At 43.3% G+C, this 19246-nt stretch overlaps 1 protein-coding gene across 1 annotated transcript in view; it reads right to left on the reverse strand.

The window, feature by feature from the left end:
* Positions 1–6317: 6317 nt before the first annotated feature.
* The window catches only part of SEZ6 (seizure related 6 homolog), an 878191-nt gene continuing 865262 nt past the window's right edge, over positions 6318–19246 (reverse strand). The window contains exons 16-18 of the mRNA XM_040338538.1: positions 11699–11819; positions 11210–11312; positions 6318–7543 (exon numbers count right to left, since the gene is read on the reverse strand). Of these exons, the coding sequence (XP_040194472.1) occupies positions 7514–7543; positions 11210–11312; positions 11699–11819 (254 nt within the window). The 3' untranslated portion in view covers positions 6318–7513. The remainder of the gene's footprint in view (positions 7544–11209; positions 11313–11698; positions 11820–19246) is intronic.

The raw sequence follows: 19246 nt of genomic DNA on the forward strand, positions 1-19246 counted from the left end.
TATATAGAGGGAAAACATGAAATCTAAAATGAAAACATTTGATAAGAGTTCTTAGTGCTAAAAGTGCTAATGAATAGTTCAATGGTTCTTGAATGGAAGGTCAAGGTTTTTTCTGCTGATGCCATTCAGTATATTGGGTGAACTAATGAATATGGTCGCTAAGCCTAAACATAAGGTAGGTTATATGAAAGACTGCCAAAAATGATATTAAAGGGAAAGTATAGTCATCATTTTTTTAGATAAACGTTTGAAAATTACTTGCTAAGCTATTGCTAGTCTTGCCAGGCTTCACAAGTTTGTTGCACAATTGCAGCAAGTCCGCATTGCATGACTCCAGATCAACTTTCTTTGCAAAACATTCTGCAAGTCTGCTGCAAGTTCTGTTTCAGTTATGTTGTGCAATAGTCATCCCACCACAGGGGTCACTGTGGCTGAATTTTCATGCTGTAGACTTGCAGAGCTCTTGCTGTAGACTCACCACTGCAACTTTTCTCTTGCTAGAGTCTTGCCACGCACATTTGCTACAGATTGGAAAAGTGTCAACTAGAACTTTTGCTTCGACTGCTCTGCAAGTGTACACCTTGCCAATGAAAATGTGCAGCAAGTTAACAGACTTAAGGCCTCGTACACACGACCGTTTTCCTCGACAAAATCCATCAAGAAACTTGGTGGCAGAGCTTTTTTGCTGAGGAAAACGGTTGTGTGTGTGTTTTTCGTCAAGAAAACTGTTGTGGATCTCAACGAGTTCTCTTTTTTTCTCGTCGGGAGTCTCAATTTCCTCATCATGTTCCTCGTCGGGCTGGTTTACAATGAGAAACACGTTCGTGTGTATGCTTAGAAACCCGCGCATGCTCAGAATAAAGTATGAGACGGGAGCGCACCTTCGGTAAAAGTAGCGTTCGTAATGGAGATAGCACATTCGTCACACTGTAACAGACTGAAAAGCACGAATCGTCTCTCACCAGACTTTTACTTAACACGCAGTAACATAAGATTAGTAAAATCAGCCCCAAGGGTGGCGCCAGTTGAATCAAACTTCCCCTTTATAGTGCCGTTGTACGTGTTGTACGTCACCGCGTTTGAGAATGACGAGATTTTGTCTTGGCAGTGTGTACGCAAAGAAAGCTTGACAAGATTCTCACAACAAGCCTGACAAGAACCTCGTCGAGGAAAACGATGTTTCTTTTACGACAAGTTTCTCGGTCGTGTGTTCGAGGTCTTACAATTCAACACTGCCACAAATTTGTGGAAAGTTATCCTTGCTATCTAGGAAATTTTAGCTTGATGTTTAAAACCTTGTTTCTATGCATAGTGAGGGGACCCGTATTACATATGCAGGCTTTGCTTCCTGCTTTGCAGTTGTAGTGCTTTTCTGCTCCTTCTCACAGTGCAGAGCTATGTTTCATTGAAATCAATGCACGCCATGTGTAGCTGATATTTTATATCAACAGCTGTTATCTAAACCCTTAATAGTTGCTAAACTAGTGTCAAACATTTCACGGCTCAGTGCTACTAATCTCCTCTATCGTCTTTCACCCACTTCCTATCTATACCTGTATGCACTTATTCTATTATCGGCTGCACATCATTGACAGACAGTGACAACAGTACATCATGCCTGTACAGTGTGTGGCAGGATGTCCAATTGTAGATCAAGGGAGACAATGCAAAAGTTTTAGGGACTAAATACAATTAAAGCGGGGGTTCACCCTAAAAAAAATTCTAACATTGCATGGAGCCGACCTATGAGACCGACAGTATGCTGTTGTTTTTTTCTTTTTCTTCCGTACATACCATTTTAGGGCTATTTTCACCCCCAGCTTTCCCGCGGGAGTGGGCGTTCCTAATCACAGGCTGTGATTGACGTGCTTCCGACTGAAGCATAACGCCGCGTCACGAGTTGCCGAAAGAAGCCGAACGTTGGTGCGCAGGCGCCGTATAGAGCCACAGCGACGTTCGGCTTCTTTCGGCAACTCGTGACGCGCAGTATGCATACTGTCGGTCTCATAGGTCAGCTCCATGCAATGTTAGAATTTTTTTTTAAGAAACAGTTGTTGCTCCCTAACAGAAAGTGCCTAAACAAGGACATTCATGGTAGGATCACCAAATATTCTTTTAGGCCCCGTACACACGGCCGAGGAACTCGACGTGCCAAACACGTCGAGTTCCTCGTCGAGTTCTGGGATGAAGCCGCCGAGGAGCTCGACGGGCCGCCTTCTCCCATAGAACAACGAGAAAATAGAGAACATGTTCTCTATTTTCTCGACGAGCTCCTCGGCGGCTCCATCGAGCCAAAAGTGTACAGACGACAGAGTTTCTCGGCAGAATCCGGGTTTTGACCGAGTTTCTCTGTGAATTCTGCCGAGAAACTCTGTCGTGTGTACGGGGCCTTACAAAAATCTGCAGATTTAAAGGGATTGAAAACAACTTTTGAAATGTCATTAACATACTGAAGATTCTGTGAAATTGGTGACTTGGTTTTGATCTACTTAAGCAGGAAAGGGTAAATCATGACATCGGCTAAACTAATCTAGTGGCTAATGTCTACATTTAATAGCATAGCAAAAAAAGTAAGCATGTAAAATCTAATCTATAAGTCACATAAACATTACTGTAAGGTATGCAATGCAATCAAAAAATATGTTCTCACTAAAATATACCATACTTTCCCTTTAAAATGACAATGAGTTATCAGACTATAACCCGAGATACAATATTATTATTAGGACAATATTTCACTGCACAAAAGGAACTATCCATTAGTCCCAATAGAGGACATGTCTGTGGTCAAGCTTACTGCAAGCCAAGACTGAAATGGCTGCTAATGTAAGACAACAGATTGCACACAGCTACACGACTGTTAAAGGAGCTTTAAATATCTCACTATCTATCTATATTTTACTTTAGTGTACCTTTTATTATTGGCTTTTTATGTACATTAACATGTGCTTTAGGTACACTGACACTTCCAGTTATTGACCATTATGTCCTTGGGCTCATGACCAGTAGTGTATTTAGGTTTTGTGCTGCCCTAGGCCTGACAAAACTCGGGCACCACCTAATTTAAATATGACCCACCCCTTTCTGTCAATATCACACCCCTTGCTGTTTAAGACCCGCCCTAAAAAAATTTAGTGCGGGCTAAGGGCCAGGGGGTAGACGGGCAATGAATTCCCTTAATTTGCATAGATTTCCTCTCACTTCCTGTTTGGCTATGGGGCAGGAAGTGAAGGGAAATATCTGCAATGTGACAGGGATGGTAAAAAAATAAACTGACAGGGTCTATAACCCTCCCTAACTCTATCCAAAATGAAAAATAAATATGTTGTCTATAGTTCTACTTTAAGCACAAATTTCTGATAATTTGATGGGGAGGACTAAGAAGATATAATCATGCCAATGGTGCAGCAGAAAACATATAGCACAGTGAGGAAGGTTTGTGGTCCAGGATGATAGGACAGTCAAAATTAGAAGCAGCGCCCTCCCCACAGTTGCGGAATGCCAGCTGCCCGCATACCGGAAGCAGTGCGGCCGCTTTATGGGGGCGTTAGGATAATTTGCTTGTCAGCCCAGTCCACCCCATAAGACTAACAGTGTAGCGCAAGACGGCGGGGGCTCTTTCCATGCTGCCCCCCTGCAAAGTGCTGCCCTAGGCCTTGGCCTTGTTGGCCTAGGCCAGGATACAGCACTGCTCATGACTGTAGCTAAACCTTTCTTAGCCTAAGTTTAAATACAGAGATGTGGACAGTAATAATATACACAAACTAGCTGGATATAGTATAAAGCACAGTAGGCCCATGCCAATTTATGCATGAGGATAGAATGCTTTCTTTTGGGCTTTAACTGTGGTTGAACTGGTTGGACTTGTGTCTTTTCAACCTGACTAACTATGTAACATGCTGTTTTTTGGACTCTGTAGCTTAAGCTGGCCATACACTAATCGAAATTTGTCATGTTTAGTAGGGACCAGCCAAAACTCGATAATTATGTGGCCATCCCAGCTCAATAGAAGTTGATCCTTTGATTGACTTCTGTCGAAGGAACATATTGGAAAACTTTTCTCGATCAGTGGGTGCAGCTGTCAGAATCCAGTGTCCGGCAGGTTGGATTCCTCCATCCACCTCATTTTTGTGGGCTGATTTACTTGTGTAAATCCAGCTCTGCATATATAAAGTTTGTATACCAACATCACAGTATTATTTTTCACTCAATTCCGTGAATCGTATTAGCTTTTTTTGTAGGGTACCATTGATCTGCCAATATGAAAAGTTATTGCATGTATGGAACTAAGAAAGGCTGCAATCGTTAGATTTCCAAATGCCTTGCTCAAATGACTGCAATATAACCTGCCTGAAGTATATTAGGAAATTGATATGTAAGATTCCCAGGTTTTAGAGTTTTGGGAGACTTCCATGTATTTTACCTACACTTGCCTTCATCAGGTACCTCTATAGATTGCTTCAGTGATTTTTTTTCATATGTACCATTATTGGTTTTGGCTACAAAATAAAAGTTGAATGTAAATTTATTATCTAGCGAAAATGGTACATAACCAACTACTGTATGATCCTCCTGCAAAATCTAATGTTCCCCGTACAATGAGGTTTAGATAGCTGTTACTTTAAACGAGGAATGCTTACGTTTTTAACAAGTTATATTTCTTCAGGAAAAGTGCAAACTAACCACTTACGGTATATGGAAGGAAATAGTCTTCTATAGGTTAATTCCGCCGAAAATGGTTTTGATTTCGGAAAGTTAAATCACATTGTGGCATCTTATATTTCTCAGAAACTTCAGTTGTGAGGCATATTCACTTTAATATTCAGTTGTATCCAACTAGCATTGATTTAAACAAAGCTAGATAAGTGTCACACTCTCCTGAAAGAATATCTTTAATGTAGAATGAGCAAACTGGAGAGTCCAGCATCCAGAGTGACACCTTCATTACAGACTTGTGGAAGACAGCAAAGAAACATACTACAGGAAAAGCTCACCACTGGTGTCTCAGAGATATAAGATGCTGATGGCTGATTAACCCACTGGTCCAAACCAAAAACTGCTATTTTAGTTTTGAATGGCCCTTTGCCTATTTAAATGGCAGTGCACTGATTCAATATGTTATCACTTAGATATTTTGAATATGAAAAGTCTACCCACAGAAAGATAGAAAAATTATGTTTTCGGCGCAAAGGAAATTTTTTTTTTTTTACTAAATTGATACCTTGTTGTTTGGTTTGCTGCAATCAAAAGAGTGCATGTCACTTTTAGGTGACCCATAGAAAGCCTGGTTTATTTTTTCAAATACCCCAGTAAAGAATTATATTTGTATAGTCAGAGTGAGAAATATATGTAACATAAGGGCTGCAAGGGTTACTTTTTTTTACCTTTAAACGAAAATCAATTCACATACTGACTGTTTTGTAGTAATCTGGTATTTAAACTGAACACTGAAACTCATTCATTAAGCAACACAGTGATGTTCAGATTCTGGAATGTTTCCAAATATGATATGAACATTCTGAATATGAATGCATATTAAATAATCTCTGATTAGCGCATAAGAGGTGGGAAAATCCCGCTACTTTGGCAAATGATATAATTGCAATGGCATCGGAGTTATGGCCCTTTGCTTAGCTACTATAAAAAAAAAGCCACCAATGCTACACTACTAGAGTTAGCCTTGATGATGGATCCATGAAAGATGCCATCTGACCTCAAATTCAGGGGTGAACATTGTATGAAGTGCCTGCGAATATGGGGCTCTCGACTAATTGAACTGCTATTTCTGTAACCAATGTCATTTAGTTTTGTTGGAAAGACTACTATAGGATAAGTAAACCTCATTTCATCACTTAAAGGAGTTGAAAAAGGAAAAACATTTTTTGCCTAAAATTAATGTCTGCAAGGTAGACAGACAGAATAGTGTAATGATTCTGTTAAAAAAAGAGTAAATACCTATTAAATTCCTTCATCTATATCACCTCCGGCATTCAAGTTTCTGTTCTTTCATTTACTTCCTGGTTTGCATCGTTCGTTCATGTAAGAACTACATTTCCCAGTATGAATTGCGGCACGCCCATCAATTCACACCTCCTTGAAGTCTCTAACACGTAGAGAGCATCCTGCCGCACAGATGTAGTTCCCAGGAGGGGGTGAGCACGGTACTGACCACCGCAGTAAAGTCTCCCATCACGGTGGTCAGTAAAATCAGACAAGCAGGAAGTGAACAGAACAGAGAAGAAATAGAGCAACTTCTGAGCAAAAACGAAGAATGAGGAAGTGAAAAGAGGAATGTCTGCAGGTAAAGGATGCTTATTATGAAAAAAATGTTTTCCTTTACAACCCCTTTAAGTGTGTGTTATCATTAGTAATATGCTAATAAGGCCTAAACTATACCTGCATAATTCATATAACAGTGGTTTTGTTGAGGTATACTTTTTAACTCACTTTTTACACAATACAAATGTAATTTCTGTAAAATCTGGGAATGAACAGATGTAACCTATTTGCAAATTGTAACTTTTCTTTAGTAATCAGCTTTGAGATATCCCTGTTTCATTGAGGCCCTTTGAGTAGCAGATATCAATATAGGTAACAAAAAATCCTATCTGACCTTAGATATGTCTAGTGCATAAGGTAAATGGGCAACATGAGCTTCAGCAAACAAACAGCAGATAACCCATCCGCCCTGGTGACCACACAGTCTGTGCAATTCAATGGAAGATTTAATGAGGTCACTCAGACATTGTGAAAACAAACTGTCCCTATGAAAGTCCCCACTGAGCCTCATATAAACAAATATATAAATTCATATATACATATGTAACTAAACACACAAGCTAAGGGATGTCACGCATTAAAAGTGTACAAGTGTCATGGTGGCCACTGAAGTAGCCCAGTCATACTCGGTTCTGTACAGACACCAGCACACTTCAATGTACAAGTCCCTCAGAACCTGTCACGCCTGCTCTCTATTATCTGTTCTTAATGTATCTCTGTGTTTATGTTTCTATGGTTTTACCTGTATTACTTTTTTTTGTTGTGTGTCTATGAGTATTGTTCATGCAGTTTTTTTTTTTGTTCTAACCCCTCTTCTTCTCAGAAACCCCTGACATCTAATTTGCTATTAGGCAATAACTTTTAACCTTTCAAGATGCAGCTAAACGTTGGGTTAGAATACACAGGTATTCCATTCAAATTTCTTCTTCGTGGACAAAGGAAAGACCTAGATCTGAAGCTGAGAGAAGAACTAATGGCGAAGAGCAATAAGAACAGTGGTAGGAACTGGACAGGAAGATAGAAGAGCTGGAAATGTCAAGTTTGTTGAGAGTTGCAATACAGGCCAATGCTGTGCCATTTCTCAAAAAAATGTCTGTGCCCACAATGGGGTCAGTTACTCAGTTCCGCCACTATAGAAGTAACAAGTCAAGAATCTTCTTATAAGTGACAATAACAATACTGTATGGTGTGTCCTTCCAGATATTTTCCACTGATACAGAAGATGCTATTCCATCTATATGGACACTTCGTATTCTCTTGTGTCCTGCAACATGAATATATACAAAGAGACAAAGTGAATATAAAATATATTGATACATAATAATCATCATCATGATATTCTGTAGTGCTTTACAATTGGCTATACAGCACATATACATCAGTAAAGTAAACCTTATCTTTTCCCAAGCGTGGTACCTTTTATAATCTACTCTGTCAGCTCTTGTAAAGCAGCATCACCAGAAGTTTAAAAGTCTTGTTGAATGCTCATGGAGACTCATTTTGTGTTGTCCCAGTACAGGTATTTGCTGTAGGCCCTATCAGATTGAGGCCCTCGGCTTGTGGGGTCTCCCCTGCAGGGACTCAGCTAGTTATGATGTGATTTATACTGTTATGGTTGATAATACGTTTATTAGGTGTGTATAGCTTTAAGAGGTTTAGTCAGCCATCTCATGTTCAGTCAGAGTGTTTTAGAGTCGGGAGGACTAAGTGCTAGACAAGACCTTATTGTGTTGTGTTATACTACAGGTCAGTCTCTATGATCCACAGCTCTCAACCAATGGGCTTCAGTCTCATCAGGCCCTTACAAGGGATTGTACTTCCTGTTTAAGCCAGTCTAGACTACACACAGTTCCTGGCAGAGCAGAGCAAAACACAATCAGAGAAGCAGTGCAGGCCAGAAGCCTCCAGTTGAGGAGAAAATACAGCAAAGAGTGGAGTATCCCTAAACATTACAGAACCAGTACTTCAGCTCATTTATCGGATCAATCCGTTATTCCGGCGAAAAGCCTCAAGTCTACAGACACTTCAGTAAATGTATCTATTTTTCAGCCTAGTTAAGCATAGGCCCTGAATTACTAATCCGGCTTTTGCAGCCGAGTATATATATGATCAGCTAAGCTCAAGCATTATCAGCCGTGTGATCCTCTAGAGACTGCTTGCAGAATATTTTGACACTCTGTTTAAACGCTGTGAAGATTTTGACACCTGCCTTCATGCCAGTAAAGCCTTCGTTGTATTAACCCATGTTGTGGACTGTGTTATTACCATCCTAACTAGCGGGGATACGGAGGCCCCCGGAGCTGTAGTTTCCCGGGGTATTCCAAGACTACAGTGGCGTCACGTGACAGAGAGGGTTAATACCATCTGGCCCTCACTAAGGGTTAATACCACCTGACCCTGGGCTCCTAGCCCCAAGAACCAAGTAGCTAACCATCAAGCGCATGTGTGTGGCCGTGGGGCTCACCCTCCCCGGTCACCACAATTACACTTGCACTTGGTTACATTTAAACCTGTGCAGTGTAAATTTCTGTTAAAAAAAAAACAAAAAAAAAAACCTGTGCAGTGGCTTAGAAATACAACTGTTTGTATTACTGTTAGTGCTGATTGTAACTCCACCCCAGGCAGAAGTTACAAATATGGTCATTTCTATGAGGGAGGTACAGCAAGCTCTAAAGCAGGCATGTCCAAAGTCCGGCCCGGGGGCCAATTGCGGCCCTCGTTCCAGTTTAATGTGCCCCCCCTGGTAATTTGGATATATACTGTATTTATCGGTATAAATAAGAGGGAGGAGATGATGGACAGCCGCACTGCAATAAAATGTAAAAAATGGTGCCTTTTATTCCAGTAAAACTACTTACTGAGCTATGAGTAAGCATCGGTTATCGATGTGAAACGCGTCAGCTCTGTTACCCCACTGTTTGCAGTTTTTTTTGCTGTTGTAGTTTTCGTTTTACTGGAATAAAAGGCACCATTTTTACATTTTATTGGAGTGCGGCTGTCCATCATCTCCTCCCTCTTATTTATGCTTTGTGCATTGCCTGCACCCATCGGGTTTTGAACCATACTCACCGCTGAAGTGCATTTGTCTGGAGCGGTGGTTTTCTTTCTCTACTGTATTTATCGGTGCTGCCTCGGAGGGGACAGGAAGGGGCGGGGAATGAGTGCTGTCAAATTACATACAGGAGAATCTCCTGTTTACTCTGCGGCATCTGTAATAGGAAGTCTTGTCTCCTGGGCTGCCATTGGACAACTCCTCTGTCTATCATAGGAGGCGGGACATTGTATTAAAGAGGCTGCTGTGTAAACAGGAGATTCTCCTGTATGTAATCTGTTGGCGCTCGTCCTGCCTCCCCTCTGAGGCTGCAGATGGGCATCGATCAGGCTGCATTCATGGCAATGGAGAGGCTGCATTCATGGCAAGGCTGGTTTTATGGCAATGGCAAGGCTGCATTGATGGGCAATGACCCTTATTTTGCTTCACAGTTCTTTATTTACATTTTTTTCCTGAAACTTCCCTCCTAACGTTAAGGTGCATGTTATACGCCAATAAATACGGTATATCCAAATAATACGCCTGAGCTCATCTCTTCACCACACACAGCAAGAGAATTCTTGTTGGGCAATGTATTAGTGCTCGGGCAAACACACTTAGACCAAATTTTAATGGTTCAAAGAATGTCAGCAAAATGTTCGGCCCTTACGCATGTTCACTTCATCAAATCTGGCCCTCTTTGAAAAAAGTTTGGCCACCCCTGCTCTAAAGAAACCTCCCCCTATTCGTTCTGCAGCTCTATTGTAAAATGCTGTGCCTCCTCTGCTGCCCTTATTATACAAAACATAATAAGCTAATGATTTCCTACCCAAGCTTGTTTCAGGGCACACTCCGCAGCAGAGGTGCTCAAAGACCTGGCATTCCTGCCAGTACTTTGCATGGCCGCAGATTGAGCATTGGCACACAACGGGTGCACGAGGACGCACATGGCCGCACAGCTATGCATGCTCCCAGCCCAGTTTGGTGCCAACGACCTTTATAAGGAAGCCAGTCACATCCTACAATTGCTGGTTGATCTTCGGCTCTCTGGTCCATTTGTTCCTGTTTACCCATTGCATCAGTGAATATATGTTTGCTGAGCGGTCTTCTGCTTGCTTTCTGAGCTGACCCTGGATTGTCTAATGAATCATCCCTCTCTGCTCTCCTGTGTATGACTCTGGCTATCCTACTCACTACACTTGCTCTGATCCACCTGCAAAAAACATACAGGAGGCTGTAACCACCTTGTGCATTACCATAGATGATTTTTATTTAATCCACAGCTTCTGATCAAAAATACACTATAGAAATGTTTTTTTAAATGTTAGGCTGGCCATAGATGTGGTGGAAGGAAAGAAAATTGCTTGATTTTCCCCATCAACACAGTCGGTGCTTTTTGGGTAATTGCTGCACTATTGTATTCTGCCAGCGGGGGGTGCAGGGAGCATTCCTGGCCATCAGAATACAATGGTTACTGCTAGCAGCTATAGCTGCTGGCAGTAATCGTATGTAGAAAATTCCGACATGCTGGTTGTACCCAAGTCGATCGATCGACATTCAGCCGAATTTAGATCCATGTATGGGCAGGCTGATGTACCCAAGTCGATTGATGGATCGACTTGGGTACATCAGCCTGCCCATACATGAATCTAAATTCGGCTGAATTTCGATTCATGTATGGCCGGCTTAAGTAGTAATGATATTATATTTCAGTAAATTATAATATTATAGTTTTTCTAAAAAAAATTGCTATAAGGCACAAACATATTATTGTCTGTGAATTGACAGGAGTGGAGCAGGACTCCCAATTAATATGAACACTTCCTGTGAAATCATGCAAATCCCACTGTGTATGGCTAACTGGGGGTAAATGACCATTGAATGAAATGATTTACTTACTCCTGTTTCAAATGCTGGATTGTCAAATGCAGATTCCACCGTGACTTGATCGTACGCCGGAGAGGAAGAAAGCGGCAGGCGAAGTAGAGCTTTTCCTTGTAGCCTGTATACAAAGAAAGGGAAAATAAGCTCTTTACACGGAAGGCGCTCACAATATCTGGCTAATTGTGGGCGACCACACTCTGGGGTTGGTTTACTAAAGGCAAATAGACTGTGCACTTTGCATGTGCAGTGGCACTCTGCAGAAGCATGTGCTCCAGAGCTTAGTAAATGAGGCAAAGCTTCACTTTGCAAAGAATTCCCTATCACGTGCAAGAAAAAAATATATAAAATTCTGCTTGCACGTGATTGGATGATGGCAGTCAGCAGATCTTCCCCTCATTTACTAAGCTCTGGAGCAAATCCCCCTGCAGAGTTCAACTGCACTTGCAAAGTGTACGGTCTAATTGCCCTTAGTAAATCAACCCCTCTGTGTCTGTGTTTACTTACTTTGAGAAATATAGGTAGATGGCTGCGATGACAAGAGCCACCATGATAACAGGAACAAAGACCGCCAGCAGTATGTGTGTGCCTTCTACTGGGATGCCGGAAGCTGCTGCTTTCTCCACAGCTGGATGGAAAGAGCACAGCAAGAGTCAATCAGACAGAATATCTTCCATACACATTCAAGCACACTCCAAACTGACATTTATTTAAAACAGGTGGCAATATATTCTGATTAAAATCACTAGAATTCCAGAATATGGAAACTGATGACCTATTTTTGGCTGTCTAAATCCAGCCGCAGAAATTAGTAAATTAAGGTACCACTTTAGTCAAACATATTGTATGTATTGTATTAAATAGACCCTAACAGGCTTTGGGACAAACTATACAACACTGCTGGGGCAGAAGCTTACAAAGGTCACCTTTTATTCATTCACATAACTGCAGCGCCCTGCTCCTGTTGATCAGGTGCTGCTTTAAATTTAGTGGGGTACGAGCTGATATTTGGCTCAGACAAGAATGATTAAGGGCAATTTAGCCTCTGTTCCAGCCATGACTGTGCTGGAAGTATCCACCATTGTTCGCCTGGGGGTGTCATTACCACCCCAGGCCAAGGGTGGCAGCAGCAAGGTCAAGGTGTTTTGGGTGTTCCTCTCAGCAGCGAATCAGTGGGAGTGGTTGCTCGCTGTGCATGCCAGGGAGGGGTACTTAAGGGACAGACGCCATTAGGGAAAGGTCGTTGGTCTGCCGTCCCACGCGCCTTGTGGCCCGCCTGGCCTGAGGTGCGTGTCCTGAATCCTAGTTCCGGGACCTGGTTGGCCCGGGGCTGTGACTTTGTTTGTGGGCCCAGTAGTCTGGCTGGGGCCTGCCTTGCAAAGGTGATCCTGTGCTGTCCGTCCTGCTGGAGGAAGCCACTTGATGAAGGAAGCCAGGGGAGGACCTATCCTGGAGGCTGGTACCTAGGGTTTCCACCTCATCCCTTTAAACCCAAACACATATGAATTACACAGGTTCTGAGGCTAATTTTATGCAGATAAGGCACCGAGTGAGTTTAAATATTACCTTAATCAGCCACAGAACCTGTGTAAATAATATGTGTTCAGTTTTAAAGGGATGAGGTGGCAACTCTACTGGTACCTTAGGAGAAGGCCTGGAAACTTCATCGAAGGATGCACCGCACACCGAGAAGCTGGACAGTGTCGCCTGTCGGGCCTAAAAGTTCTACCAAAACCAAGCTAAAGAGATCCGGCTGCTGAATCCTGTGGCAGAGGATTCCTGGCCAAAGTGTCTCCTCATAAAGGAAGGTCTGTGACAGAGACTGTACTTTACATTGTGTGCCATCCCGGCTGCTAAGCCAGTGAGAGGGACCTATCCTGGTGAGCAATACCCACTAGAGTGGCGACGATAACTGTTTGCTGGAAGCAGGAGTGTTTCCCTATTTGTGACTATGCACCTGAAATCTACCTTTTCCATCCCTCATCCTTCTTTTCTTCTAAAGTTCTCCCAAATAGACCCAAGAAAAAGAAGTGCATTGTGTGGACATTGAAATTCTTAAGACTCTCCTTTCACGTTGGACAGCAAGAATAAAGAGGTAACATGTCACCCAAAAATAACCAGCAGCTCCTGTGGGGGTAGTGCTACATAACCTTTTCTTTTCTTTTCCAAAAATAAAAAAACAAACCTGATGTTGTAACTTTCTTAAAAAGTGAAGTTAGGAGTTTTTCATTTACTTAATGTCTAGTCAGAACTGCATCTAAGGCCTGATTCACACCTATGCATTTTTAGTGCTTTTTGCAGATTTGTACTACACTTCATCAAAACATGGTTTCCTATGGAAATAGTTCTGTAGTGCAAATCTGCAAAATGCTAAAAGCACTAAAAAGCACTAAAAATGCAAAGGTGTAAATGCAGGGCAAGACCACACTGCCCACTGCCCAGATAAATATCTACCTATTAAAAATGTCACTCTCTCTCTCTGTCTTCTCTCTCTTAAACGACGGCAACACACTATACAAGGCTGACCTGCAGGCGGCCTTTTATAGTGTGGGGCGTGTACTAAACCCCCTGAGCCATAATTGGCCAAAGCTACCCTGGCTTTGGCCAATTATGGCTCTTCGTTTTTTGCAAGCTGTGATTGGCCAAGCATGCGGGTCATAGTGCATGCTTGGCCAATCATCAGCCAGAAATGCACTGCGATGCCGAAGTGAATTAAGGGCCATGAAACGCCACTTGAATTTGGCACGAACGGCCCAAAACGTTCGTAATTCGACGAACGATCGAACATACGATGTTCGAGTCGAACATGAGTTCGACTCGAATACGAAGCTCATCCCTAGTATTCACGTGGCTTTAGGTGCACACTGTGCAGAAGACACACTACACCAAGTGAAAATACTTACTGATCAGTCACTGCCTGTGGCATTAATATGAGAACAACAGAAATTGTATTTACGTGGCTTTAGGTGCACACTGTGCAGAGGACACAGTACACCAAGTGAGAATACTTGCCGATCAGCCATTGCCTGTGGTATTAATATGAGAACATTTTAAGAATATTCAGCAAGCCATCTCTTCTCAGTGAGCTTAAAAACGCTGGGATGTTCGAGCGTTCAGGTGCGGGATTTGGAACAGCAAACTGACTGTGTGAGGTATATCCCATCCTTAACAGCACTACATTAGGCTTTTTCAAAGCCTTACTAAGGTAAGGGGCTGGTGGAAACGCTTATCTCACACTTGCACTGAGAGACAAGTGGCATCTATTATCTTCTTCTCAAGCACGTGTGCATGTTTATTTTGATGCACTGAATCATCGATTGTTGGTGGAGCACATAATACACTTTGGAAATCAGCGATTGAAGTTTTAAAGAAATATATTTTGAACTTTGGATTTCGTTGTATTTTGCACAACTGTGCACTTGTCACTTTTGGCATGTTTTTTATTTCTCTGACAATATATTTGATTTTAATCCCTTGAGGGATTTACTGTATGGGACACAATTCTTTTCACTGTTATTTTTTCACTGCAAAATATTTGTTTGGACTTTATTCGTTTTCACTGATGCATGAATTGAATTCTATTTTTTAGATTTTTCACTGGATTTCAATATTCTTTGCACTGAATATTATTATCATATCTTTTTGCACATTGCACTTTATATTGATGTAATATTATTTTAGGAACTTTTATTCACACCAGAAAATTTGGTCAACGTTATATATTTTTATTCCTCAGTATATTTATGGATTTTTTTGGTAGCACGATGCTTTTGGTGGCACGTTTGTCTACTCAATCAATTTTTTATTATTAATATTTCACTCGCTTTACCCTCTACATCAATTGATTGATGCTGGGCGGGTTTGATTTGAAGTGGAACATATTATATTATATACCTACAGACATTTTTGGATACTCCTACATGATTTTACTTTCTTGATCTATTTTTAAATAGTTCTTATTTAATTCCAGCCAGTACCATCACGACATCTCACCACAATACCACTTACCACATTGGATTTCTATATATTGGGTGGTTATTCTTTGGATATTAATTTGAGTGGAACACTTTTAGACCTTCAGTCGGTGGTGGTTTGACGGCTTTACATTCTATACTTTTTGGGTTGTCATTTTATTCAATAGTTCTATTGGGCAAGCGCTACTACACCCTACCTGTTAATATGAGAACAACAGCAATTGTGTTCACGTAGCTTTAGGCGCACACTGTGCAGAGGACACAGTACACCAAGTGAAAATACTGCAGCTAGCACAATCACCTGCCTGCCTGTCAGTATATTAGGAAAAGCGGATCTAGCTAAACTCAATACAGTGTATAAATATATATACAACACCTGGGATGCATATATATCCTCTACACACTGTAACTGTAACTGACTAGCCTGCCTGCCTGCTCTATCTAACTAAAAAAAAATGACACTCTCTCTCTCTGTCTTAAGAGGCGGCCTAATATAGTGTGGGCCATGTACTAAACCCCCTGAGCCATAATTGGCCAAAGCCACCGTTGCTTTTGCCAATTATTGCGCTCCGTTTTTTGCGCACTGTGATTGGCCATAGCATGCGGGTCATAGTGCATGCTTGGCAAATCATCAGCCAGCAATGCACTGCGATGCCGCAGTGAATTATGGGCCGTGACACGCCACTTGAATTTGGCGGGAACGGCCCATAACGTTTGTAATTCGACGAACGGTCGAACATGAGTTGGACTCGAACACGAAGCTCATCCCTACCAGAAAGCACCAAAACACAGAATACTATCCACAGGGGCCTTGAGGGTAACTCTGACCCAATACATGTCAAAGGGCCACAAGTTGGGCATCAGGGGGTTAAACCAGGTAAGCTTTAAACAAGGATTTAGCAATCTTTTAAAAGATTTTTACACTTCTGTGTTTGAGTTTTTTTTTGCCTTATCACGGTCTTTCTCCAACTGATTTCTGAATGGGGGGATCTGCCTTTATTATAATCACTTGAGCAATCTCAATGTTGTGATGAAAAAAAACTGCAGCATCTTGAAGAGCATCTCACCTACAATTGCAGAGTTTTCCTGAACTTTTTCTGTTATCTCATTGTAGACTTACGGGAAAAGCAGTTAGCCAATTACACAAGTAGGAAGTGACAGATATGTAGCGGGCTGCTACTTTTTTTTAGCTGGTGCTGATTTAAATTTAGAGGGTCTGAGAGTTAGTTGACTCAGACTGTATGATTTTTCACAAAATTTGGGCATCTGTTCCAGCCATGGCTGTACTGTGAGTGATCACTATTGTTGTCTGGGGTGCTGTTACCATCCCAGGCCGAGGGTGGCAGCAGTCAGGTCAAGGTGTTTTGGGTGTTCCCCTTCAGCAGCCAATCAGAGAGAGTTGAGCTGTGCATGCTGGGGAGGAGTACTTAAGGGACAGATGTCATTAGTTTAGGGTCGTCGCCGATCCTGGTCTGTCGTCCCACCACCCCCCCCTGTGTGTGCGTGTTAAAGTGTTCCTGGCTCCGGGATCACGTTGGTCCGGGGTTGTGTCCGGGGTTGTGATCTACCAAGTAGGCCCGGTAGTCAGACTGGGTCTACGCTTGCAGAGTGGTCCTGTGCTGTCTGTCCTGAGGGAGGAAGCCACTCGATGAAGAACCTGTCTTGGAGAGCAAGAGGCCGATATCTCAGGAGAGGCCTTGAGCTTCATTGAAGGATGCACCATTACTGAAAGGCTGGATGATGACCGCCTGTCAGTTCTGATTTCATAAGAAGTTTTTTGGGAGAGATCCGGGTGCTTAATCCTGTGCTGAGAGGATTTTGGACCTTCATCTTTGGGAAGGTCTGTGGCAGAAACTTTACCAGGTTTCCGTGTGACATCCTGGCTGCTAGGTTAGTGAGAGAGGCCTATCCAGGTGCACAATACCCGCTCTGGCTAGAGTGGCAACGAAAGCTACGTTGCTGGAAACAGGTGTGTTTCAAAAGTAACAAAAGTTACACCTGAACCTATTGCCTATTACCCTTCAACCTCTCCAACTACTACTTTTATTCTTCTACCACGTTTGGTAAATAAAGCAGAGAAAAGGAAGTCTAAAGTTTGGACATTGAACTTTTTCTCAACTCTTATCTGATACCCTAGACGGCAAGGGAATAGAGGTAACATGCCGCCCAAAACAAACCAGCAGCTCCTTCGGGGGTAGAGCTACATATATAAAAAACATTTTTTTTTTTTGCAAAAGTGGAAGTTTTCTTTCAAGAGCAACTACAATGGTTTTGGGTAACAATTTAATTTTTTTATTTTTTAACCTGTTCTTTTATATCTATGTATAATCTGTGTTTTACAAAGTAAACATTTAGGGCCAGATCCACAAAAACCTGACGTAACTTAAAAAATCCAATTTAAGTTACACTGCCTTAAAGTTTCTACCTAAGTGCCTGATCCACAAAGCACTTATCTAGAAATTTCAGGCTGTGTAACTAAAATTCCGCCGGCGCAAGGCGTTCCTATTCAAATGGGGCGAGTCCCATTTAAATGAGGCGCGCTCCCGCGCCGGCCGTACTGCGCATGCGCGAAGTTACGTTACGCCGAGTTTTGAGGATCGCGACGGCTTAAAGTTGCGTCGGGGAAAACAAAAATGACAGCGGCATGCATTCCTGAGGGAGAACTCCATGCCAATTTTCAAAGAAAAAACCGGCATGGGTTCCCCCCCCAGGAGCATACCAGGCCCTTAGGTCTGGCATGGGTTGTAAGGAGACCCCCACGCCGAAAAATTGACGTAGGGGGTCCCCCTACAATCCATACCAGACCCGTATCCAAAGCACGCTACCCGGCCGGCCAGGAAGGGAGTGGGGACGAGCGAGCGCCCCCCCCCCTTCCTGAGCCGTGCCAGGCCGCGTGCCCTCAACATGGGGGGGTTGGGTGCTCTGGGGCAGGGGGGCGCACTACGGGCCCCCCCACCCCAGAGCACCCTGTCCCCATGTTGATGAGGACAGGACCTCTTCCCGACAACCCTTGCCATTGGTTGTCGGGGTCTGCGGGCGGAGGCTTATCGGAATCTGGGAGTCCCCTTTAATAAGGGGGCCCCCAGATACCGGCCCCCCACCCTAAGTGAATGGATATGGGGTACATCGTACCCCTATCCATTCACCTGGAGGCAAAAAGTAAAATGTAGTAAACACACAACACAAGGCTTTTTAAAATATTTTATTATTCTGCTCCGGACGCCCCCCCTGTCTTCGTTATTAGCTCTTTTACCAGGGGGGGCTTCTTCTTCCACTCTCCGGGGGTCTTCTCCGCTCTCCGGGGGTCTTCTCCGCTCTCCGGGGGGGCTTCTCCGGACTCCGGGGGCCTACCCACGTGCACCCACCACGTGGGTACCTACCGGAGCATGATGGGACGGTGATGCCTATATAAATGGGATGCAAGGCGCGCTTCCATCATTACAGCGACAAGAGGCGACGAGTCAACATCGGAAGAAAGGAAGACCAGAAGACCCTGACGCCACAGAAGACCGCGCCGGCTGCCTGTTTGAAATCGAGCTAACACACAAACATAGCAGGCAGCCAGCGCTGAAGAAGAAGGCACCGGAGAGCTGCAGAAGAACCGGGGTTCGCCGAGTCAAGAGCGGAAGAGGGGAGAAGATGGAAGAAGCCCCCCGGAGTCCGGAGAAGCCCCCCCGGAGAGCGGAGAAGACCCCCGGAGAGCGGAGAAGACCCCCGGAGAGTGGAAGAAGAAGCCCCCCCTGGTAAAAGAGCTAATAACGAAGACAGGGGGGGCGTCCGGAGCAGAATAATAAAATATTTTAAAAAGCCTTGTGTTGTGTGTTTACTACATTTTACTTTTTGCCTCCAGGTGAATGGATAGGGGTACGATGTACCCCATATCCATTCACTTAGGGTGGGGGGCCGGTATCTGGGGGCCCCCTTATTAAAGGGGACTCCCAGATTCCGATAAGCCTCCGCCCGCAGACCCCGACAACCAATGGCAAGGGTTGTCGGGAAGAGGTCCTGTCCTCATCAACATGGGGACAGGGTGCTCTGGGGTGGGGGGGCCCGTAGTGCGCCCCCCTGCCCCAGAGCACCC

This window comes from Rana temporaria, chromosome 2 (assembly GCF_905171775.1).
Source record: "Rana temporaria chromosome 2, aRanTem1.1, whole genome shotgun sequence".
NCBI classification, from domain to species: domain Eukaryota; kingdom Metazoa; phylum Chordata; class Amphibia; order Anura; family Ranidae; genus Rana; species Rana temporaria.